General features: G+C 34.1%; 1 protein-coding gene across 1 annotated transcript; it reads left to right on the plus strand.

The window, feature by feature from the left end:
* The first annotated feature begins 680 nt into the window (after positions 1–680).
* On the plus strand, positions 681–26631 carry LOC139512339 (uncharacterized). The gene is made up of 9 exons (XM_071299901.1): positions 681–872; positions 3451–3639; positions 16025–16170; positions 17790–17916; positions 18880–19008; positions 20818–20979; positions 24270–24413; positions 25623–25701; positions 25985–26631. The coding sequence occupies exons 1-9, from the start codon at positions 824–826 to the stop codon at positions 26412–26414; spliced, it is 1455 nt and encodes a 484-aa protein (XP_071156002.1). The 5' UTR covers positions 681–823; the 3' UTR covers positions 26415–26631.

Raw genomic sequence — 26631 nt, forward strand, 5'->3', positions numbered from 1 at the left:
TTGCCAATGGAAACTATATGTGACCATTAGTCTGACATTACATCGTATGTCAGTATAAATTGATAATCGTTTCATAACAGTGTGGACGGCACCATTTCTTTGCGTGCTCAGGTTATCAATTGACTGGGTCGGATAATGTGAATAGTTGTCAAAGGTACAAGGATTATAATTTAGTACGCCATATGCGCGTTTCGTCTACATAAGACACAACATCTAATTCAGAAAATCCGAGATAGCTTGAAAACTTGGTCAAATTGGCCCCAAATCGAACTTTTTCCCGTGAGAGGGACAATAAACGATTCAAGATATTTTGAACTCATTACTTGATCATATAATTAAACTCGCCAAAATAGATATTTGATTTCCTTATTGTTTTGATAATAACCATCAAAATAGAAGATAGCGTACGACTTTATTTTATTATACATAGAGTAAAGTGGTCTTAAGCAAGATTTACTAAATTAAGGAAATAAGAAACATGGAAGTTCCTTTTCTTTGATATGTAGGTAAACGAAGACCTGTATATATATATAAATATAACCAAATGTCCTTGTCATGATGATCTTAAACTTATTTAAAATGTTAAGTGTTTCCGGATAAGCTAAGTTGACCATAATTGCTTTCTATACTTTTTTTGTGAAACGTAAAATTAAATATTTCGTTTAATAGTCTAATTGAATGTATAGTACAAATCATCAAATTTCTATGTTTAAATATTTGTATTGTTTTAGTTTATAATCATCCGGAAATTATATGTGAATATGTGAATATGTAACCAGGAAGGGGTTAGTCATGTCAGAACGACTCGGGACGTTAATACACAATGGACGAATTCAATAATGTGTGTATGATATTTTTCATAATCTACATTGGTAAGTAATAATATAAAAAATTCATTTGTTGTTTAGAGATTTTGAAATAGGAGGTGTGACTGTGAAATTCAAACATGTATCGTATTTTTTAGTTTTCCATTGCTATGACCCCCATTGATTCTTGATACGCCATAAGGGCAGAGTTGCGTTCAATACCTTTACGTATCGGCTACGTAGGGCTACGTAGATTTATGACTATTGAACGTGTAGCTAGCCTAGCTGCTACATAGATTTTGATAGCAGCTAGGCTAGGTACTCGTGCAATAGTCATAAATCTACGTAGCACTACGTAGCCGCTACGATATTGAACGCAACCCTGGTCAATCATACCCATTAGCTTCTCCTCGTGTCCTTTCTCATGCCGCCATCGTATTCCAGTGAATTTTACGGGAGTAAATAATCCGTCTAGGAATCAGCGACCCGACACGAAAATAACCTGGGGGAATATGAGAACAGAATTTTATTTTAAAATCATGACAGCATTAACTAGACAAATAATGGAAAAATTATAGTTACTGTAGCTTACTAAAACCTGAATAACAAATAAAAGAAAGAAACTTCAATTTTTATCGGAAATGAATGTCTAAAACATTCTTCTTCTTTAAAGTAATCAACTCATTTTGAGTCTCTAGTCATATAAAACATGTTCGAATCAACATGCCTTTTTTGTATGCTTATTCCACAAACCAAATTTTGAACCCTTGTAACATCGAAAACAAATTTACTTCCTTAACTTAAATTAGTACAAGTTGTATAAATCGGATGTTAAAACTGACGACTCAAGACTGCATAATCATTCTTCATGATAAAACGCATATAATGATGTATATCTATGAACATATCTTACTTGTTTGTTATTACAATTTAGACTTTAAACTTAAATTGATTGATTTTTGGTTGCTTTATTAAACTTAAATTGTGTATTAAACATAAAATAATAGGTATCATGGTATAAGTGTTTTATCAAATGTTAGCCGATATATTAAAAGGGAATCAGATTCTTATATGACGTGCTTCTTTCGCTTTGTGAATAAACCCATGCTCTAAATCCAATAAATCTGTTTGCACATGCGTATATTGACTTCTGCAGAATAATGAATTTTATCAAATTTTCATGCATTTAATATATTTCATTAATTTAAAACACTTCCAAACTCTTAAATGATGCACATGTTGTTACTAATTCATTTGTTATGACTGTAATGAGTTGCATTTGGAAATTAACATATTTGACCTATACAGATTCATACGCTTACGACAACCGTTCATGCTGACTGTTCAAACTCCTCCCTCTGAAAAATAACATTGCCAGTCGTTTGCTGGTGTACAAATGAAAAAGGAAGGTTCATGGAAGAGCCTTCACAAACACGCTACACTTATAACAATCGAACATAGAATTGCCCTAATTGTCCTAATCAGAATCAGAATCGAAATAACTGATGCAAGCTACTACTTTATTGTAGTTTTAACATGGGTAGGCATTATATTCGTGTTATTTTAGGCAAAAATAATCACGAATATAATGCCTACCCATGTTAAAACTACAATAAAGTATAGCTTGCATCAATTATTTCTTAAATAATCAATAATAAATAGAGTACATGTCAGATTTTCAAAAGTCAATTAACGTCATATTAAACGAAACATAATTTAAGAATTGTTTTATTCCGTATTACGAGAAAGAAACCATATGTAATGAAACATGTTTACCAAAACCAACTGAACACGAAACAATTTTACCGTAAATATATAGGTAAAATTGTGTGAACGGCGACGTTTAGCGTGGTTAGTATACTTATTCCACAGGTGAATATGCTGTTTAATCGTCCTTCCTAGTCTAAATCCACCTTTTCAGTCGCTCCGTACTTCTCATATCACGGACATTATCAGCGACGTAACAATGTGTGAGGAGGCGTTATCGGTCGGCCTATTGTCTATATCACTATGCTTAGATCTTTTAAAATAAAATTGCATAGCACGGCTTTGTGACGTCATACACTTTGACCCGGCCCTAATAACTTTGACATATCAGCGACGTCATAGTGTTTGACCCGAACTTATCAAATCATCTTTCGGTTTGCTGGTGAAACAAAGAAAACAGTTCCAAACGACGCAAATACAACCCGATAAACTGATTATCAGGTTATCTGCATATTGATATTGTAAAATATCAGCTGCTCGACAAAATATGAATTCTTTTTTATCTCGTTTGCTGCGTTCACTCGACGACAAGCTTCATATTGTGACTCGCAGTTGATATTTTACGATATCACTATGCAGACAACCTTATAATCGGTACTTATCAAGCTTGCTTTCGTCAAGCATAAAACTTTCTTGAGGAGGGGGAGACAAGTAATAGAACGATAAACAGATAATCGGGTTTTCTTCGTATAGATATCGTATAATATCATCCGCTCGACACAATGTAAAGCTTTTTAGCTCGTTAGCTGCGCTTATTCGCCTAAAAATTTCACATTGTGGCTCGCGGCTGATAATCACATAGATTATCATACTAAAGTTCTAGCAACACGGTTTTAACTAATATATTACATATATTTTTTTAATTCATATTTCACAGGTCAGGTAATAAACATTTCAAATGAAATATTACTCGAAAACAGTGTGGTGTTATCATCGGTATGTCAAAAATACACCAGCTTAAGAAAGTATGATCAAAACGGAGAACATGCAACTTGGAATGCTGTATCTGATGTTTTAATGTGGATAAAGACTAAAAATCGATCTCTACAAGGGATTCAATATCATGGTAAGAAAAAGTATTTATATTTTTTTATATAAAAAAAACATACAGACAATTCACATGTATAGACAATTGCAGTGTGTTCAATATTACACGTTTGTTTCTAATGAAGGAGATATGCAGATTTGTTCACCCGAGAAAATTCATATTTTGCGAGGGCATCGCTCGAGGGAAATATGACTTTTCGATAGTGAACAATTCTTCATGGGCGTCAAGTTGGTTACCTATTCCCTATTCCCTATTCGTTACCTATTCCCTATTCCCTATTCGTTGCCTATTCGTTACCTATTCCCTATTCCCTATTCGTTACCTATTCGTTACCTATTCCCTATTCCCTATTCGTTACCTATTCGTTACCTATTCCCTATTCCCTATTCGTTACCTATTCGTTACCTATTCCCTATTCCCTATTCGTTGCCTATTCGTTACCTATTCCCTATTCCCTATTCGTTACCTATTCGTTACTTATTTGATTTTTAATATCCTTCCCCCTTTTTAATTATGGCATGGAATAGTTTAATATGGCTGCCGTTACCATGGAAACGGCACAATTGTGAAAAAAATGAGTTTTTGGTTTTTGGTGAACTGTTTGGATATGCTTCAACTCAGAATCATCATATTTTAAAACAATGTAGGTGCCCGCTATATACAGGTGTTGGATGATTTTGGCGATCAATGGAACTACTATGTTGCCATGGAAACTACACCAAAATTTTCAAAATTCTAAAAATGCTCAAAACTTCATGAAACTTCACAGTAATGATGAGCAACATTGGAGTTGGAATTTCCAAAATAGGTCTTGTTACCATGGAAACAATGCAAAAAGGTCAAAAATTTCAAAAATAAGAATTTTCCGAAAACTGGATGAAACTTTACAGGAATGGTAACTGGCATAGGCAGAGTTGGATTTTGAAGTTAGAATTTTCAAAATGGCCGCCGTAACCATGGAAACAGCAAAAATATCAAAAATTATCTTTGGCTCAGAATATATAACAAGATAAATAAAACTTTTATTTTGGCCGAAAATTATTGTACAAGTTCATTTAACAAATAATTTATACACATACATGACATAGAGTATACACAATTGCGGGCCCTACAAAAATAAACCGCACAAATTAAATCTGTCAATATTAAACTCACAAGTACAATAATTAAACATTAAGGATGGGTGGGAGGGTAACTAATCGAAAATATATCTAATAATGATTACAAAGTTACTAAGAAGTACTCACTGAACATATACGATAGAAAGTAGAGAATTACGAAATGTCGAAGAAAACGAACTTCGCATATAATTATGCGTTTTTAGAATTAAAAACTATACAATTATCTTTGGCTCAGAATATATAACAAGATAAGTAAAACTTTTATTTTGGCCGAAAATTATTGTACAAGTTCATTTAACAAATAATTTATACACATACATGACATAGAGTATACACAATTGCGGGCCCTACAAAAATAAACCGCCAAACAAGCCCGCAAAAGACAAAAAGAAACAAAGAAAAAGAAAAAGGAAAATAAATAATAAAAAAAAAAGAAAACTATATTCTTAAAACAAAACAAAACACTCTTAGAATAATAAATCGTTTTTAATTGTGTTCAGGTCTCTGGTGGTAAGAATGTGTTCTTAGAGATGAAATTACCCTATTAGCGCGCATGTACCCGTTCCAGCGCTCGGTTAATACCCTGTTACCTATTCGTTACCTATTCGTTACCTATTCGCTTATAATACATTTTTTTATACGTTGCACCTGTTAGAAAAGGATTTTCAATTATGTCCAGGTCTCAGGTGGTAACAATGTGTTCTTAGAGATGAAATGACCCCATTAGAGCGCATGTACCCGTTCCAGCGCTCGGTAAATAACCTGTTACCTATTCGTTACCTATTCGCTTTTAATGCGCTGGGTATACGGTGCACCTTGAAATAAATCGTTTTTTAATTGTTTTCAGGTCTCTGGTGGTAAGAATGTGTCCTTAGAGATGAAATTACCCTATTAGCGCGCATGTACCCGTTCCAGCGCTCGGTTAATACCCTGTTACCTATTCGTTACTTATTCGTCACCTATTCGCTTATAATACATTTTTTTATACGTTGCACCTGTTAGAAAAGGATTTTCAATTATGTCCAGGTCTCAGGTGGTAACAATGTGTTCTTAGAGATGAAATTACCCTATTAGCGCTCATGTACCCGTTCCAGTGCTCGGTAAATAATCTTGTTACCTATTCGCTTTTAATGCGCGGGGTATACGCTGCAACTTGAAATAAATCGTGTTTTAATTGTGTTCATGTCTGGTGGTAACAATGTGTTCTTAGAGATGAAATGACCCCATTAGAGCGCATGTACCCGTTCCAGCGCTCGGTAAATAACCTGTTACCTATTCGTTACTTATTCGCTTTTAATGCGCGGGGTATACGGTGCACCTTGAAATAAATCGTTTTTTTAATTGTGTTCAGGTCTCTGGTGGTAAGAATGTGTTCTTAGAGATAAAATTACCCTATTAGCGCGCATGGACCCGTTCCAGCGCTCGGTTAATACCCTGTTACCTATTCGTTACCTATTCGCTTATAATACATTTTTTATACGTTGCACCTGTTAGAAAAGGATTTTCAATTATGTCCAGGTCTCAGGTGGTAACAATGTGTTCTTAGAGATGAAATTACCCTATTAGCGCTCATGTACCCGTTCCAGTGCTCGGTAAATAATCTTGTTACCTATTCGCTTTTAATGCGCGGGGTATACGCTGCAACTTGAAATAAATCGTGTTTTAATTGTGTTCATGTCTGGTGGTAACAATGTGTTCTTAGAGATGAAATGACCCCATTAGAGCGCATGTACCCGTTCCAGCGCTCGGTAAATAACCTGTTACCTATTCGTTACCTATTCGTTACCTATTCGCATATAATACATTTTTTTATATGTTGCACCTGTTAGAAAAGGATTTTCAATTATGTCCAGGTCTCAGGTGGTACTAATGTGTTCTTAGAGATGAAATGACCCCATTAGAGCGCATGTACCCGTTCCAGCGCTCGGTAAATAATCTTGTTACCTATTCGTTACCTATTCGCTTTTAATGCGCGGGGTATACGGTGCACCTTGAAATAAATCGTTTTTTAATTGTGTTCATGTCTGGTGGTAACAATGTGTTCTTAGAGATGAAATGACCCCATTAGAGCGCATGTACCCGTTCCAGCGCTCGGTAAATAACCTGTTACCTATTCGTTACTTATTCGCTTTTAATGCGCGGGGTATACGGTGCACCTTGAAATAAATCGTTTTTTAATTGTGTTCAGGTCTCTGGTGGTAAGAATGTGTTCTTAGAGATGAAATTACCCTATTAGCGCGCATGTACCCGTTCCAGCGCTCGGTTAATACCCTGTTACATATTCGTTACCTATTCGTTACCTATTCGCTTATAATACATTTTTTTATACGTTGCACCTGTTAGAAAAGGATTTTCAATTATGTCCAGGTCTCAGGTGGTAACAATGTGTTCTTAAGGATGAAATGACCCCATTAGAGCGCATGTACCCGTTCCAGCGCTCGGTAAATAACCTGTTACCTATTCGTTACCTATTCGCTTTTAATGCGCGGGGTATACGGTGCACCTTGAAATAAATCGTTTTTTAATTGTGTTCAGGTCTCTGGTGGTAAGAATGTGTTCTTAGAGATGAAATTACCCTATTAGCGCGCATGTACCCGTTCCACCGATCGGTTAATACCCTGTTACCTATTCGTTACCTATTCGTTACCTATTCGCTTATAATACATTTTTTTATACGTTGCACCTGTTAGAAAAAGGATTTTCAATTATGTCCATGTTTCAGGTGGTAACAATGTGTTCTTAGAGATGAAATTACCCTATTAGCGCTCATGTACCCGTTCCAGTGCTCGGTAAATAATCTTGTTACCTATTCGTTACCTATTCGCTTTTAATGCGCGGGGTATACGCTGCAACTTGAAATAAATCGTGTTTTAATTGTGTTCATGTCTGGTGGTAACAATGTGTTCTTAGAGATGAAATGACCCTATTAGAGCGCATGTACCCGTTCCAGCGCTCGGTAAATAACCTGTTACCTATTCGTTACTTATTCGCTTTTAATGCGCGGGGTATACGGTGCACCTTGAAATAAATCGTTTTTTAATTGTGTTCAGGTCTCTGGTGGTAACAATGTGTTCTTAGAGATGAAATGATCCTATTAGCGCGTATGTACCCGTTCCAGGGCTCGATAAATACCCTGTTACCTATTCGTTACCTATTCACTTATAATACGTTTGTTGTACGTTGCACCTTTTAGAAAAGGATTTTTCATATCTCTGTTGGTAATAATGTGTTCTTTTAGATGAAATACCACTATTAGCGCGTATGTACTCGTTCCAGCGCTCAGTTAATACCCTGCTACTTATTCGTTCCTTATTTGCTTTTAATGCACGAGGTATACGTTGCACCTTGAAATAGGGTCATTTCATCTCTAAGAACACATTGTTACCACCAGAGACATGAACACAATTAAAAAAACGATTTATTTCAAGGTGCAACGTATACCTCGTGCATTAAAAGCAAATAAGGAACGAATAAGTAGCAGGGTATTAACTGAGCGCTGGAACGAGTACATACGCGCTAATAGGGGTATTTCATCTAAAAGAACACATTATTACCACCAGAGATATGAACTGAATTAAAAATCCTTTTCTAAAAGGTGCAACGTACAACAAACGTATTATAAGTGAATAGATAACGAATAGGTAACAGGGTATTTATCGAGCGCTGGAGCGGGTACATGCGCGCTAATAGGGTCATTTCATCTCTAAGAACACATTGTTACCACCAGACATGAACACAATTAAAACACGATTTATTTCAAGGTGCAGCGTATACCCCGCGCATTAAAAGCGAATAGGTAACGAATAGGTAACGAATAGGTAACAGGGTATTAACCGAGCGCTGGAACGGGTACATGCGCGCTAATAGGGTAATTTCATCTCTAAGATAACATTCTTACCACCAGAGACCTGAACACAATTAAAAAACGATTTATTTCAAGGTGCACCGTATACCCCGCGCATTAAAAGCGAATAAGTAACGAATAGGTAACAGGTTATTTACCGAGCGCTGGAACGGGTACATGCGCTCTAATGGGGTCATTTCATCTCTAAGAACACATTGTTACCACCAGACATGAACACAAAGTTGCAGCGTATACCCCGTGCATTAAAAGCGAATAGGTAACGAATAGGTAACAAGATTATTTACCGAGCACTGGAACGGGTACATGAGCGCTAATAGGGTAATTTCATCTCTAAGAACACATTGTTACCACCTGAGACCTGGACATAATTGAAAATCCTTTTCTAACAGGTGCAACGTATAAAAAAATGTATTATAAGCGAATAGGTAACGAATAGGTAACGAATAGGTAACAGGGTATTAACCGAGCGCTGGAACGGGTACATGCGCGCTAATAGGGTAATTTCATCTCTAAGAACACATTCTTACCACCAGAGACCTGAACACAATTAAAAAACGATTTATTTCAAGGTGCACCGTATACCCCGCGCATTAAAAGCGAATAGGTAACGAATAGGTAACAGGTTATTTACCGTGCGCTGGAACGGGTACATGCGCTCTAATGGGGTCATTTCATCTCTAAGAACACATTGTTACCTTCTGAGACCTGGACATAATTGAAAATCCTTTTCTAACAGGTGCAACGTATAAAAAATGTATTATAAGCGAATAGGTAACGAATAGGTAACGAATAGGTAACAGGGTATTAACCGAGCGCTGGAACGGGTACATGCGCGCTAATAGGGTAATTTCATCTCTAAGAACACATTCTTACCACCAGAGACCTGAACACAATTAAAAAACGATTTATTTCAAGGTGCACCGTATACCCCGCGCATTAAAAGCGAATAAGTAACGAATAGGTAACAGGTTATTTACCGAGCGCTGGAACGGGTACATGCGCTCTAATGGAGTCATTTCATCTCTAAGAACACATTGTTAACACCAGACATGAACACGATTAAAACACGATTTATTTCAAGTTGCAGCGTATACCCCGCGCATTAAAAGCGAATAGGTAACGAATAGGTAACAAGATTATTTACCGAGCACTGGAACGGGTACATGAGTGCTAATAGGGTAATTTCATCTCTAAGAACACATTGTTACCACCTGAGACCTGGACATAATTGAAAATCCTTTTCTAACAGGTGCAACGTATAAAAAATGTATTATAAGCGAATAGGTAACGAATAGGTAACGAATAGGTAACAGGGTATTAACCGAGCGCTGGAACGGGTACATGCGCGCTAATTGGGTAATTTCATCTCTAAGAACACATTCTTACCACCAGAGACCTGAACACAATTAAAAAACGATTTATTTCAAGGTGCACCATATACCCCGCGCAATAAAAGCGAATAGGTAACGAATAGGTAACAGGTTATTTACCGAGCGCTGGAACGGGTACATGCGCTCTAATGGGGTCATTTCATCTCTAAGAACACATTGTTACCACCTGAGACCTGGACATAATTGAAAATCCTTTTCTAACAGGTGCAACGTATAAAAAAATGTATTATAAGCGAATAGGTAACGAATAGGTAACGAATAGGTAACAGGGTATTAACCGAGCGCTGGAACGGGTACATGCGCGCTAATAGGGTAATTTCATCTCTAAGAACACATTCTTACCACCAGAGACCTGAACACAATTAAAAAACGATTTATTTCAAGGTGCACCGTATACCCCGCGCATTAAAAGCGAATAAGTAACGAATAGGTAACAGGTTATTTACCGAGCGCTGGAACGGGTACATGCGCTCTAATAGGGTCATTTCATCTCTAAGAACACATTGTTACCACCAGAGATATGAATTTAATTGAAAATCCTTTTCTAAAAGGTGCAACGTACAACAAACGTACTATAAGTGAATAGGTAACGAATAGGTAACAGGGTATTTACCGTGCGCTGGAACGGGTACATGCGCTCTAATGGGGTCATTTCATCTCTAAGAACACATTGTTACCTTCTGAGACCTGGACATAATTGAAAATCCTTTTCTAACAGGTGCAACGTATAAAAAATGTATTATAAGCGAATAGGTAACGAATAGGTAACGAATAGGTAACAGGGTATTAACCGAGCGCTGGAACGGGTACATGCGCGCTAATAGGGTAATTTCATCTCTAAGAACACATTCTTACCACCAGAGACCTGAACACAATTAAAAAACGATTTATTTCAAGGTGCACCGTATACCCCGCGCATTAAAAGCGAATAAGTAACGAATAGGTAACAGGTTATTTACCGAGCGCTGGAACGGGTACATGCGCTCTCATGGAGTCATTTCATCTCTAAGAACACATTGTTAACACCAGACATGAACACGATTAAAACACGATTTATTTCAAGTTGCAGCGTATACCCCGCGCATTAAAAGCGAATAGGTAACGAATAGGTAACAAGATTATTTACCGAGCACTGGAACGGGTACATGAGTGCTAATAGGGTAATTTCATCTCTAAGAACACATTGTTACCACCTGAGACCTGGACATAATTGAAAATCCTTTTCTAACAGGTGCAACGTATAAAAAATGTATTATAAGCGAATAGGTAACGAATAGGTAACGAATAGGTAACAGGGTATTAACCGAGCGCTGGAACGGGTACATGCGCGCTAATTGGGTAATTTCATCTCTAAGAACACATTCTTACCACCAGAGACCTGAACACAATTAAAAAACGATTTATTTCAAGGTGCACCATATACCCCGCGCAATAAAAGCGAATAGGTAACGAATAGGTAACAGGTTATTTACCGAGCGCTGGAACGGGTACATGCGCTCTAATGGGGTCATTTCATCTCTAAGAACACATTGTTACCACCTGAGACCTGGACATAATTGAAAATCCTTTTCTAACAGGTGCAACGTATAAAAAAATGTATTATAAGCGAATAGGTAACGAATAGGTAACGAATAGGTAACAGGGTATTAACCGAGCGCTGGAACGGGTACATGCGCGCTAATAGGGTAATTTCATCTCTAAGAACACATTCTTACCACCAGAGACCTGAACACAATTAAAAAACGATTTATTTCAAGGTGCACCGTATACCCCGCGCATTAAAAGCGAATAAGTAACGAATAGGTAACAGGTTATTTACCGAGCGCTGGAACGGGTACATGCGCTCTAATAGGGTCATTTCATCTCTAAGAACACATTGTTACCACCAGAGATATGAATTTAATTGAAAATCCTTTTCTAAAAGGTGCAACGTACAACAAACGTACTATAAGTGAATAGGTAACGAATAGGTAACGAATAGGTAACAGGGTATTAACCGATCGCTGGAACGAGTACATATGCGCTTATAGGGGTATTTCATCTATAAGAACACATTATAACCACCAGAGATATGAACACAATTGGAAATCCTTTTCTAAAAGGTGCAACGTACAACAAACTTTTTAAAAGCGAATTAGTAACGAATATTTAACAGGGTATTATCCGACCGCTGGAACGGATACAAATGCACTTATAGAGTTATATCACCTCTAAGAGCCCAAATCTTCCACCAGAGACAACAAAACAATTGAAAATCATGTTTTAAAAGGTGCAACGTAAGATACACGTATTATAAGCGAATTATAAGCGAGTGATGGAACGAATTAAACAAGGTAATAGCATGCTCCGAAACGATGTACACCCTGCTTACATGTTTAACTCTACCACATTATGTAAGTATGTGCCTGTCCCTAGACAAGAGCCTGAAATTAAGTAGTTATCGTTTGTTTTTGTGTTACATATTTCCGTTTATTTTTTTGTATATGAAATACGGCCGTCAGTTTTGTTGTTTCAATTGTATGAGGTTGTCATGTCTGGGCCTTTTTAGGTGACTACACGGTTTGGGCTATGCTCATTGTTGAAGGCCGTACATTGAACTATAGTTGATAATTTCTGTGTCATTTTGGTCTAATGTGGAGTGTTGTCTCATTGGCAATCATACCACATCTTCGTTTTTACGCAAGCGCTAACACGGTGATTTCATCCCGTCGAACCAAGATCCATCTTCAAACATACGGACATAAAGCAGTTAAAAGGTAGAACGTATAAAAAACAAGTAAGGAACAAATGCGTATCGAACATGAAGTAAAAGGATCGGTTGAGCACAAACACATATAAATAGGTCATAAAAAGATCATTTTACCTCAACCAATTCAGAACTATTACCATATGTAAGACTATTAACAACTAGATTTGTAATTGCTAGCAATAACGGAAGGCACCCCTTCCCCCTATTACTAGGTGAGCGGCAGCCATTTTGACAATTCCAAAGTCAAAGAGAGCATCTACAGATGTCTAGTAACATTTTTGCAAAGTTTCATTAAGTTTGAACATTTTGAATTTTTGATATTTTTGCTGTTTCCATGGTTACGGCGGCCATTTTGAAAATTCTAACTTCAAAATCCAACTCTGCCTATGCCAGTTACCATTCCTGTAAAGTTTCATCCAGTTTGCGGAAAATTCTTATTTTTGAAATTTTTGACCTTTTTGCATTGTTTCCATGGTAACAAGACCTATTTTGGAAATTCCAACTCCAATGTTGCTCATCATTACTGTGAAGTTTCATGAAGTTTTGAGCATTTTTAGAATTTTGAAAATTTTGGTGTAGTTTCCATGGCAACATAGTAGTTCCAATGATCGCCAAAATCATCCAACACCTGTATATAGTGGGCACCTACATTGTTTTAAAATATGATGATTCTGAGTTGAAGCATATCCAAACAGTTCACCAAAAACCAAAAACTCATTTTTTTCACAATTGTGCCGTTTCCATGGTAACGGCAGCCATATTAAACTATTCCATGCCATAATTAAAAAGGGGGAAGGATATTAAAAATCAAATAAGTAACGAATAGGTAACGAATAGGGAATAGGGAATAGGTAACGAATAGGTAACGAATAGGGAATAGGGAATAGGTAACGAATAGGCAACGAATAGGGAATAGGGAATAGGTAACGAATAGGCAACGAATAGGGAATAGGGAATAGGTAACGAATAGGTAACGAATAGGGAATAGGGAATAGGTAACGAATAGGCAACGAATAGGGAATAGGGAATAGGTAACGAATAGGGAATAGGGAATAGGTAACCAACTTGACGCCCATCAATTCTTCCCCCAAGCCAAGGGAGATGACTGTTTTAATCCACTACCTTTACTTTTTTTACTTCCTGAACATAATATATTAATTTACATATTTTTTTCATATCCGCTAGTTTATGTAACCAAACACGACATTTACAATAATATCGTTAATCAGTACCGATCAACATTTAATCATTTATTCTTTTGGTTTTGTTTTTAGATATTAAATAATTTAAAAATAAAACTACTATACTATCTCTAAAAAAAATTTGTAAACATTACCTGCGAGTTACGTCGCTAATTTGAAATCCCAACGTTCAGATAGTAATATAATACTCAGAGGGTAACATGAAGATTTGTTCGACGTCATATGGGATAGTCTCAACCTCGCTATCAATATGAACATGCAATAGAATAATATAAGCTATATTGTTCAGCTTTGAGACATTTTTTGAATTCTCTTCTCAAATTTTCGTTTCTACTGGATGGATTTTGCCTATTATATTATTTGAAAAGCAACATATAGGTGAAGAATCTGAAAATCAAAAGTGGCAGATAATTTTCTACGTTCTTTATAATTGGTCGATGTAAAGGATGCGTACATTAAATCTAGTCCTACTTTTGCAAGCAATAAACAACACTCTGGTTATCAAAAGAAGGAAGGAAGGCTACACTTCACCCAGTTAACTTAAACATCTTTAAAAATACATAAGATTTCATTTATTAATTTAATTGTCCTGATAGGGAAGTCAATTTATTTCAACTTTTAATTTCCTCATCCACCACAGTATTAAAAATGACAAGTCGTTGAACATATTCATTATAATTTTCATGTCATTTATTTTATCACATGTAGTCATATTTTTTCCTATTACAAATTGTGAATTAAAAAATGAAGATTGACAAATAATAATGCACATCAATTTTTGCATATTTTCTTCATAAAAAAAATTGGTAACCCAATTGAAAATGTAATATTTCAGCAAATTGTGGATAAGTTTGGGATTCTGTGAAATCACATTATTTGCATAATTATCTCTGTTTATTCTCGAAAATACCACCGCGAACAATATTTTTATATATAGTATGGCAATAATACTTAGTTTTTCAATTTTGACGAAAGACCAAACATCTCAAAATTTCTCGAAAATTTAATAATTGAGACAACCGTTGCAGTCACGCTTATTATAACATTAACAGTAATAATGGTTTTGCATTAGAAGCGCATTCCGACAATTAATGTCTATTCAATATTGTTATAGGCCAAAATATTTGAAAGTCCAAAACCTAATTCAAACGTTGAAGAGCGGATAAAACCAAAACATCTATGGATTACGGCGTTCATTTTTAATTTTCAGATGTTTCACCTTAATGTTGCTTTTTCAAAAGCCATAAAATCAATGAAAAAAAATTAACTATTTAGCATCTTGATTGTCAATTATAGATACGAAACTATATACTATAAAATAAAGAGGATTAAGATATCAAGGAGCAATTTAACTCATATATCGAAGAAAGCCGGACAACACCATTATCCGAGAGAGACTAACAATACAAAACTGTCAACCGAACACTACATAGAAAATAAAAGATTGAACAACACAAAACCCGTCAGAATCAGTTACAATTAATGCCTTTCCATACAATAAAATTTATATGAATTCGCTTATTTTGTATCTAAGTATTGTGATGCCGCCGTAATGCATATATGCATTGGAACATTACGCTATAATTGTTACTGGTAAAAATCAAACAAGAGTTAATAACAAAAACATCAGTATGTTGAAAAAATATCACCTCTTGTTTATATATACTCTCTCAAATACTACTGAATTAGACTATTTACCGGCTTTGTAACAACATGAGCAACACGACTGGTTCCACATTTGGACCCAATCCGTAGCACCTGAAATCATCCCTAGTTTTTGGTGAAATTTTGTTCATACATCATTGTCAATGTAATGGAAATTGATGCGACTGTCGTACAAGTGAGATGTTTAGCGCTAAACAACCAGGTTCAATCCACCATTTTCTACATTGTAGAAAAAATGGCGGTTTGAACCTGTTTTTATGGCTAGCCAAATCTCCGCGACTGTATAAACCTTTTGGAATATGTAAACTTTAGGGGATTTGACAATGCTATCTTTTTGATTACACGAAGAACGACGGTGTATGGAAACCTCAATGTTAACTGCAAAAAAGCTAAGATACATTTTTTTACAGGTTGTCATGCGTTTAATACAACAGCAGAACGAGAAGTAAATAACACATTCTTTGAAGTTGAAATCGGAACTACATCATTTAGCATACAAATATGTGTTAACAAGTGTAATACGATTGACCAAACACTCGGTTATTTTGGACTAAAGGTATTTTACAATAAAGAAGTAAACATTTTCGATAATTACATAACAAAAGAACTTATGAAAAGAATTTCAAATTAAGAATATGCATTTTTTCTTCTCCTACACCGGTTACTATGAAATTAAAAAAAAATGAATTGTTGTATAAGGTAGCAATACACAGTTAGGAAACAAAATTTAAATTGACACTCATATTATTTATTACAAGGCCGTAACTAGGCATATTATTTTAGTGAGGCAAAATAATTGTTTTTTGGGGGGTATGAAATGAATGGTGCAAACTCCTGCATTCTAGGCATTTCCAGAGAGTTTGACAATGTTTTGAATATGGACACTTTTTATACAAATTTTTCGTATTTAAAGACTTTTACTTACACCAAAATTTTAAACTTTATTTAAATTTATATGTACAGTAAAATAATCATTTAAATATCAATTTGAGTCTGTCTCCAGAACATAGATCAAACATCGATTCAGTAGAGTTTGCCAATTTTTTTATGGCCGGTTCAGTCAAATTGTTTCAGAATATTTGGTCTGCTGACATCCTTATCGTGTTGAACATGGAGAATGGCAAGACTGGAAGATCTGTCGCCACTCATGCATGCTCTTTTTCAGTCGTTTTAGGGCAGTCTGTGTTTCTAGAGGTAGCACATTATCATCAACACAATGATCAATGTCTTCTTCCGATTCTTTCTCCATCAGCAATTCGGTAGTAACAGATTTTTTTTTTTGCACACGGGAATTAAGCTTTCCTGTAAGCACCATCATACAGTCACAGTTACATATATTAAACTCCCTTTATGCTGACAAAGAGTAAACAATCTAGGGATAAAATGAGATAAGATACATGTATATGATTCTATCTAGAGTTAGTTTACTAGTATTACATAGATACATGTATATGATTCTATCTGGAGTTAGTATATATGATATTGGTACAGGGTAATTGGGATGGATATTTCGACATTTACATGTAGATAAAAAAAATCAAATTATTTCTGGAAATAGTCGGTGGTATTTTAATTCCAGAATCTATAAATTTAGGGGTTAGCGGTTACGGGTGTCCGATTCCGAAACCCCGAATATAAAGACACGAAATTCCGTAGTCCCGAATAAGTAAAGACAAAATCCTGTTTTAAAGGTCCTACCATTCCTCAATAATGTCAAATTGGAATATGGGATGTTCTTTCAATTTTTAAGGTTAAAGAAACATGGATAAAATCTAATCCATGCATGTGGAGTAGAATTCAAACTGCAATTTGGTCATCTGTTTTAGCCATTGCTATTGTGATAATACAAAGGTTACTGGATAAACACAGTAAATACACGTTTATTGAGATAATTGATTTTGTTAGTTAATAGCAAGGGTTACACCTTTATTCTTCAACTTAGCTCCAAAAACAAACAGGCTATATAAATTGTTTAAATTTAAGAATGATTCCATATTTTTGTAAATAACGGATTGGACCTTTTCAACAAAACCGGAGCGTGCATATAGTTTGAACTAAGTACAATGTACATGCAAAAGAATCATATTGAGATCACGTTCCATTAGATCAACGTTCAGGTTTTAATAAAACATATGTTTACTTTTTTTAAATTTAACAAATCTTCTTCACCCATAGGATAGTACCTGTCATTGTTTTCGAAAGAAGTTAAGAATATCAAATGCCTTAAATCATTCTGGTAGGAGAATCAAGGAAAACTGTTGTTATGGTATCAACACTTTAATGCTTTACAGCAGAACAAATGGTATGTACTGACATTTTATAATTTTGTTTTAACCAGTACATCAAGTTGTGACTAAATATGTACAGTAGATATTCTATTAAAATCACTGCTGATCCGTTATTGACTTAAACACTTATAGAACCATAAGCTCAGCTTACATATTTAATTAGCACTATGTTTTCGTGTTAATCGTGCAAACAATTATGCCTTTAAAACATCGAAACTTCTATTCATTTGAAAAATGTAAATATAATAATCCCTCTATTTTGTAAAAAAATATGTCCGTTATTGAATTATTATATATTTATATTTACCTGTGTACGTTATTTTATTAAACGACATTTTGTCTTAGGTTGGAATTGTCTTTTTTAAAATTTACATTTTATTAATATTCCATCATAGATCAAAAATATTCCTCTATTGTATTTTTACTTGTTTTTTCCTACATGTCTTTTGGATCTAGTTAAGTCATTTCAATTTACATTTCATAGCGTGTCTTTTAATGTTGTAATGTTACGCTACTATTTCATGTATGGGTGAAGGTTGGTGTCTGTTAAAACATCCAACCCGCTGCATTTGTATGTACCTGTCCTAAATCAGAAGCCTGTTTTAGTGGTTGTCGTTAATTGATGTTGATATAGATTAGACTGTTTTCCAGTTTGAATTGATTTTGACACTAGTAATACTGTGGCCTTTATTGCTTGCTGTTCTGTGTGGGTCAAAGCTCTGTGTTGAAGGCCGTACGTTGACCTTTAATTGCTTACTTTTTTCCACATTTTGACTTGGATGGAGAGTTGTGTCATTGGCACTTATACCACATCTTCTTATTTCTTTATACGACAAAATGTCTTGAAGATATGATAATGTATATTAACAATTACAGTAAAATAAGTTACAATCTCAATTCAAGCAATCATTTCACTGCTGTAAGTGTTCGGAATAAAATATTTTATACTTTGTTGAAATTGTATTTTAATTTTTCAGCTGAAGCTGATAACACAACTTATCGGATGAAACTATGTGCAGCAATACAATTGACACCAGATGGCGATCTTACTTTCTTGAAGATTAATTGTAGTATAGAACTGCCATATGTGTGTATCAGATGTGACGGTAAGGACGTCGACTAAGATAAGATGCAAACGTTTCGAGTTACAACTTGATTTATAAATGATATTTTTCTACTAAAAAACATTTAAAAAATGTTTTTATTGTAAGTATTTCACAGTACTATTAAACAAATACTTCTCAAATATTTTCATTATTTAAAACCCTTAGGCTACCTAGAATGGCTAGATACCAGCTGGGATGTTAGCAGTCGAGAGAGAGCTCAGATCTTCAACAATAGAAATTCCATTAAACTGTGAACTTTTCATTTTCATTAAGTAATTGTACATCAAATTATACTATACAGCTGTTGCTTCCTAATAAAAGAATCCATTATTAAGGATTGCTGATAACGTCAAATCTGTTAAAATAAAATATTCCTAAAGGTGAATTCGAAATCTTCGTAAAAGGTTTCACGGTTGTTATATAAAAGACGTAAAACAAAAATATCGAATTCCAAGGTAAAGGGGAAAGTCCAAAACACCGACAAAACTAAATGCCAACATCAACCAACAGCAAACAACTTTTATGAAAAATAGATGACTTAATTAATACCGAGAAAAAGGTTGATAAACCGGCAAAATAACTGTGTTTATAATAACCATAGATATATTCCACTTGTCGTTATCGCAATTTTGAACTAGTACATGAAAAATTGTTAAATTGTTTATTGTCACGGGCGACACAACGATTACAGCTCATGTGACAGAATTGGCTTACTTTAGTATTTTTTATTAGTTTTTACTCATCTTGAGAATTTATTCGTTTAAAAGGGATTTTGTTGCTTTCGTGTTGTATCCGGTGTAATGTTTTTGGGTGACAGTTGTGTGTATTCTTTTATTTTTGCAATTGTTTTATAGATAAAGGCAGATGTGGTGTGAGTGCCAATGAGACAACTCTCCATCCAAATAACAATTTAAAAAAGTAAACCATTATAGGTTAAAGTACGGCCTTCAACACGGAGCCTTGGCTCACACCGAACAACAAGCTATAAAGGGCCCCAAAATTACTAGTATAAAACCATTCAAACGGGAAAACCAACGGTCTAATCTATATAAACAAAACGAGAAACGAGAAACACGTATATATTACATAAACAAACGACAACTACTGTACATCAGATTCCTGACTTAGGGCAGGTGCAAACATTTGCAGCGGGATTAAACGTTTTAATGGATCCAAACCTTCTCCCTTAAAAAAAGTATGTTCCTAAGTTTTGCTATGCTTCCTTGATACATTCAATGATCTCATTTAAAGTATAAAAGTATAACAAAAATACAAAACCTCATAGCAAATCAAATAGGGGGAAGTCCATATAAACTGGCAAATTAAACCTGGTTTCTAGCTGAACGTTCCATTTTTTTGACAGTTGTTTAAATCCGTGAATTGATCATTGGGGACCAACCTTAACAGACATAAAGAGTTAATGTGACAATTGATATCAAGCAGCAAAAAATGTTTAAAAAATACATCACAAACATTCACAAATTAAACATATAGATATGAATAGAATGATGACACCTCCACCTGAATAAAAACGAAATATAAACGAACTACCATATACTACAGTAATTAAATTTCACTTCCAGATATATAATTAAAAGACGAGACTTCGGTTGGACTTTTAAGGAAAATTTAAGTATGACTCACACATTGCAAATTTGTTATGCCTAATAGGTTGTTACGAGCCAAAGTGACTGTTGTCATAGATAAATCCTTCACACTTACCGTGTGTTACTAAACTTATATCGTCATTTTGAATAACTTTGTAAGTTCTCGTCCATTTCTATTTAATGGACCTTTCTTTATTGTTAGAAAATAGAAGTATACACGTTATGGACACACACGATAAATGGGTTGAATCTTCAATGGATTGCATAAAAGGCATAGAAAATACAACAAACCAACTAAGTAATAAAACATACTGGGTGGTGATTCCAAGAAATGAACAGGATCTGAAGAAAAACGGAGATGCAGGTGAAATTGTGTATTTAAATTTGCAAACAATTGAAGTTTATAGCATATTAATTTCAAAAAGTAAATTGTAAAAGACCTGGTTAATGCAAAAGTGAGATATCTTTTAATGCACATAAATTACAAGGAAAACATTCCCTATTAGTATTAGTATATGTAAATGTAGTCAATAACACATGCAGATGCAAAATATCAAAAGATTTTAACAAAAATATATGTATTTCTAAGTAGACATATATGACACAACTGAAGGTATAGAACAAATAATTCAGGTCCAGTCATAAAAAAATATACACGAAAGTGGTATATATTTAAAACAAAATAGGTCCGTCGCATATCTGTATCTTTTTCAATGGGTAGATTTGGTATCAAATGAAAGCTTGGGGACTTGGGATCACTGTAGAACCCTTGTTGAAAGTTTAGTTAGAATAATAAAAAAAGTATATAAAACTATGAAAAGAGGGCATATGTGCCCTGTTGATCATAGCAGAAGTACCGGTTTCTGTACTATGAAACTTCCGGGAACAAGTTCTCTCTAATATGCAATTAAAGGTATCATGTTGAATTTTTCAGATCAAGTTAGGATAAGGTATACATTTTTTTAGTTTTGACATGAAACGACTGCCACTTGATTTGAACTTAAGGAAAAGTAGCCATAATGCTTGAAATTGCAGAATTTAACATTAAAACAAAGGAGCTATGAACTAGTGATTTTCTACCAGAAATAAAACTTGTTGGTAACATTCGTTCTGCTGCCTATTTATTGACATTTTACTTTGACATTATTGACCAATTGAACTGCATGACTTGGCACATCTGTGGACTCTGTTTATCTTTCCTACTATACATTTCTTAGAATATCATTGTTTGAAAGCAATCACGTGTATATCTAATATAAGTTCGGTGTGCCTGTTTTATTTTTAATACGCGGATAGAAGTTGAGTTACTTTTCACAAAACCAAAACGGTGTTGTTCTGGAAGTCACACACATTGTTACATAATAATAATAATAATAATAACTTACTCATGCTTTCTGTCATTTATTAAAAGTGAACACGTGGAAACCGTATATATTTATTTTGTTATACATGTAGTGGGTCTCATTGGGGTCTAAGCGTGATGCGGGATTGCCAATTTTTTGTAAGCGTGACACGTGAAAGTCAAAATATTGTGTCGTGAAAACGGGAAATGAGGTCTAGCGGGACCCGGGAAATGACAAAAAAATGAGAATTGCTTACGTACATAGTGTAAGCGGGATACGGGAATCTGACAAAACAGTAAGCGGGATCCGGGATCGGAACCCCCCAATGAGACCCCCCATGTAGTGATCAGTTTATTTTTTTTATAATAAGAATGTTTTGTCGGCGTTTGATTTGTAGAAACCATCCTTTATATTGAAGACTTGATTACTGGGCTCCAAATTTATTTAATGTTTCATATTTATCAGTTAATCATCAACAAAAAAGAATTTTGTACTTAATTTTTACAATTTTTCAATCCAAAATAATTAGTATAAAAGGTAGTCGGAAAGATAAATTTGTTACACAATGTGCTAGTGACCTTATACGGTACATAAGGGGTCAGTAAATTCCATGTTAAACTCGTGCTTCGCTCTCTTTTTGTCGTGGCTTTGTACTTATGCATCCCGTCATTGTGTTGTTTGTATCATATTTCATTTTTGCTTTGCCCCTGTGACTTTTTTGTGTGTTTTTTTTTATACATATGACGTGGCTCTGTACTTTTTATATCTTTACCTGTGTGACGTTAACATTCTGATGTCAAACGCGCGATTCTACGTCAGAGTCTATGTTAATCAAACCATTCGGTCCCAGTACTAACAATTTTTCAATCGTTTATGGGTGGATTTAACATACATACATACAATTCAAAAATAAGAAAACAATATATGAGGTTGTTAAATTTGATTTATGCCTTTTTGTGCTTCGCTGTTAAATATTTGTATGTTTTTATTGTAATAAAGATACTTGTGGTACTTGTACATCCTATCATTATGTTATTGTTTATGATATTCTCGTATTCTTGTCTTTCATTTTTCCTAATGTGTTAATACGCAATACATATAGCGTGGCTCTGTACATATACATCCCGTTATTATGTTATTGTAAAACATGTTTGTATACTTGTCTTTCATTTTTGCTCTTTGCTTAGTTCATATGCCTTTTTATGTTACTTTGAGACATATATGACTTGGCTCTGTACTTATACATCCCGTCATTGTGTAATGGTACTATGGTAAATTTGTGTATTCTTGTCTTTAATTTTTGCTAATGTGCTTGGTCGTTATGCCATTTTGTGCTTCTTTGTTACATATTTTTTTGTATTGTTTAGTGATTAAGAATATAAAACAATGTTGACTGCGATGCCCCTATTTTTGACATTTACCTATTACGTCTGTTTGTTTTGTTCATGTGCATCGTTGTCAATGTAATGGAATTTAATGCGATTGTCATACAAGTGAGAAGTTTAGTTAGATATAAAACCAGGTTCAATCCACCATGTTCTACATAAGAAAATGCCTGTTCCAAGTCAGGAATATAACACATGTTATCAAATCGATTGATTTGTTTGAGCTTTTGATTTTGCAATTTGATTAGGAACTTTCCGTTTTGAGTTTTCCCTCGGAGCTCAGTATTTTTGTGATTTTTTTTTTTTTTCCAATACCGAATTAACTGATCCGGTTTATTTCATATTAGGTCAATAACTAACAGTGAAACTAATAATACTCTGTGAATTACAAAAACTGTAGCAAACTATTATATATGTCGGGAATGACGGTTAGTCTTTTGCAAGTTCCCATTGCAGACTTTAATATACAAAAGGACTTTAATAGTATTGTCTATTATTGTTGTCTTCATTATTATCTCTTTATTATATATGTTTCTATATTGTATGATTGTCTTTTGTGGGTTCGGTTGGCTTTTGTTTATGTTTTATAATTTGTGATTTGAATTCTGGATTTTTGGAAAATTTCACATATGTCTTATATGTCAGTGTAGTCGAGAACCTTTCCATTTTCATGGATAAAGTATTGTGTAATTCCAAATATAGTAATTATGACGTCATCAAAGCATTTATCTAAAATAGACTTTCATACTTATAATTGTTTGGACTTGTGAAAAGAATTGTATGAATTTCAAAATTATATAAACGTCACAAAGATACGTCGCTATGTGTGGTGTCCTGTTCTGTCGTTGATGGAAGATGATCGTTGTTATTATGTGGTTTACAGTTAGAATTGACATTTGGTAATTTTACCGATTTTTTTTATACAGAATCTACATGCATAGTGACCACGTTTTCTAAAAATATTACCAGTCCTGTGATAAAAGACTGTCGAAACATGATGTGTAATAATACAGAATGGAAAAACAAGTCACCATCACCGAGGAGCAATTATTTTTGTTCAACAAGAGAATGTAAGAACATTACAGTAATTAAGCTAAAGCTAGTATGCTTATTATATAAGATCAAGTAAAGCACATAATGAAATATCATAAAGAAAAAAAATTAAATTTAGATGCTCCATCGAGCATAACAATTGCATAAAATGTTTGTCTGATAAGTCCAATATTTCAAAGTTTTACTTAATAAATGCACGTATCCGAATATATCTAATGATTTTTGTGCAATCACATTGAGCTAGTATAGAAGTTTTACTTAAAATATATCGTAAATTGATACGGAGATAGATGGATAGATATATATTATTCAAAACGAGAAAATGTTGTTGATGAAAAAATACGAACGTGTTTATGGACTAGACATATTTAAACATGCAAGTGCTGACTTATAGTGGCAAAAAACTGTAGCTGGAAAAAAATCTAGTGCAAATTTCTACTGTATATTGGATATGACAAACCGAATTCATGACTAGTGGTATTTGACCAACTTATACACAATTATCAAGTTCAATGGTAAACATATGTTGTATAAACCATACTGAAATAGGTTTAAGTCAGTTGCACACAGCATTCAATTGATGTTGAAGCTGGCAAAATTTACAATCCGTTTAAATATGAAAACAAACAAACATTCCCCATTTACATTCTCTATTTTCAAAGCTATCAAATTATACACAATTTCACATTGCGAATTCCAGTAAGTTTAACTTGTGAGTTTCTTTTCTTTAAATTATTATTACAATGTCATATCCAGACTTTAGAGCGTCCGTTCTGATGGTAAATTCAGGAAAGCTCATTCGAAAGCACAAACTTTATAAGATTTATATTCCTTTACTAGCACTTGGTCGATACAACTGCCTTTATCATTTACTCAGTGTCAATGCTTCGGTAACATGTTGTATACCCTATAAATTTTAATAATATCTTTAGTGAGTTTAGAAATAATTTTAAAAGAGAGGTTTCAGCTTCCTCGAAAAAGAGTTTACCTTGGATCAATTTGCCTACATTTTGTATGTCCTTTTTGGTTTGAAGTCATACATTCTTGGTTTTTAAATGTTTTGGTTATACCGTTTTTATAGCGCGTTTAAGGCGAATCTGTTTTTGTAAAGTCACTTTCGACTTATAAAGCATGGTAAGGCTTTACGATTGAATCGTCAGAAGAAAAAAAAACTTTATGTTTTTCCTTTCTTAAAGTTTAATACTGCTGTTATGTGTTTATTGCAGGTATAATATATTTAAGCATTAGTGTAACTGGATTCATCGGCATAACTGTTTTTGTAGTGTTAGTGTGTAATACATACAGGTAATACAAACCATAAAGTAATAGAAATGAAAGAATGTCATTTTGTTTGTGTTAATGTAAATATTTTTCAAAATTGACATCTTTATTGGGAAATGATATTATAGAACACTTGTTAATCCTTATTTAATCGTCAGATATGTGAAACGGTTTTTGATTGATGTTGCTACTCTTAAAATTGATATGATCGACATCTTGCTGCTTTTCAAATTTAGTAAATTTAATATATATTTTATACTCATTAAAAACATTATCATATGTTTAATATAACTGATTCTTTCTCCAGAAATAGAAAGAAAGTTCGAATAAAAGAGCCAGCAAATAGAACCGTAGAGGAAATCCAACTGGATGATATGCCAACGGCTTCAAGCTATTTATACGAAGAACATTTTGATGTCGATATCAACCAAATAAACCAAACGGAGTCAAACGAAGTCAATAATGCGGAAAATGAAATTAGTGGCAGCAAATCTAAATTAAAAGAAGATGCCATAAGACAAAATAAAAAATCAGAAAAACAAGCAGTAGCCGAAAATGAATACAACAGCTTGAACCATACCTTATGGAAGCCAGATAATGCTGCTTCAAATGCTGTGTACGACAAAGTAAAGCCAGCAATCATAACACTCATAAGGGGAGAACAATTTGTTGGAACAGAATATGATTCTGTTGATGTACTAAAGAGAAACACGAATACACACCTGGCAAAGCTTTAGGCATTACAAAATATTTGTTATTGGTTTAATTGGCATATATTTTAATGCCAGGTGTGAAAGGAAAAGAAACTGTGATGAAATAAATGATTTGACACGTTTGTTTTACTATATTAAAAAAATATTTTTGTTTTACATTTTACATCATTATTTGTTTTTCATGATATATTTTTTTAGTAAAAATAACAAAACTATCAATAAAAACGTTTATTATTTTGTA

This window comes from Mytilus edulis, chromosome 2, assembly GCF_963676685.1.
Source record: "Mytilus edulis chromosome 2, xbMytEdul2.2, whole genome shotgun sequence".
In the NCBI taxonomy this organism is placed as follows: Eukaryota; Metazoa; Mollusca; class Bivalvia; order Mytilida; family Mytilidae; genus Mytilus; species Mytilus edulis.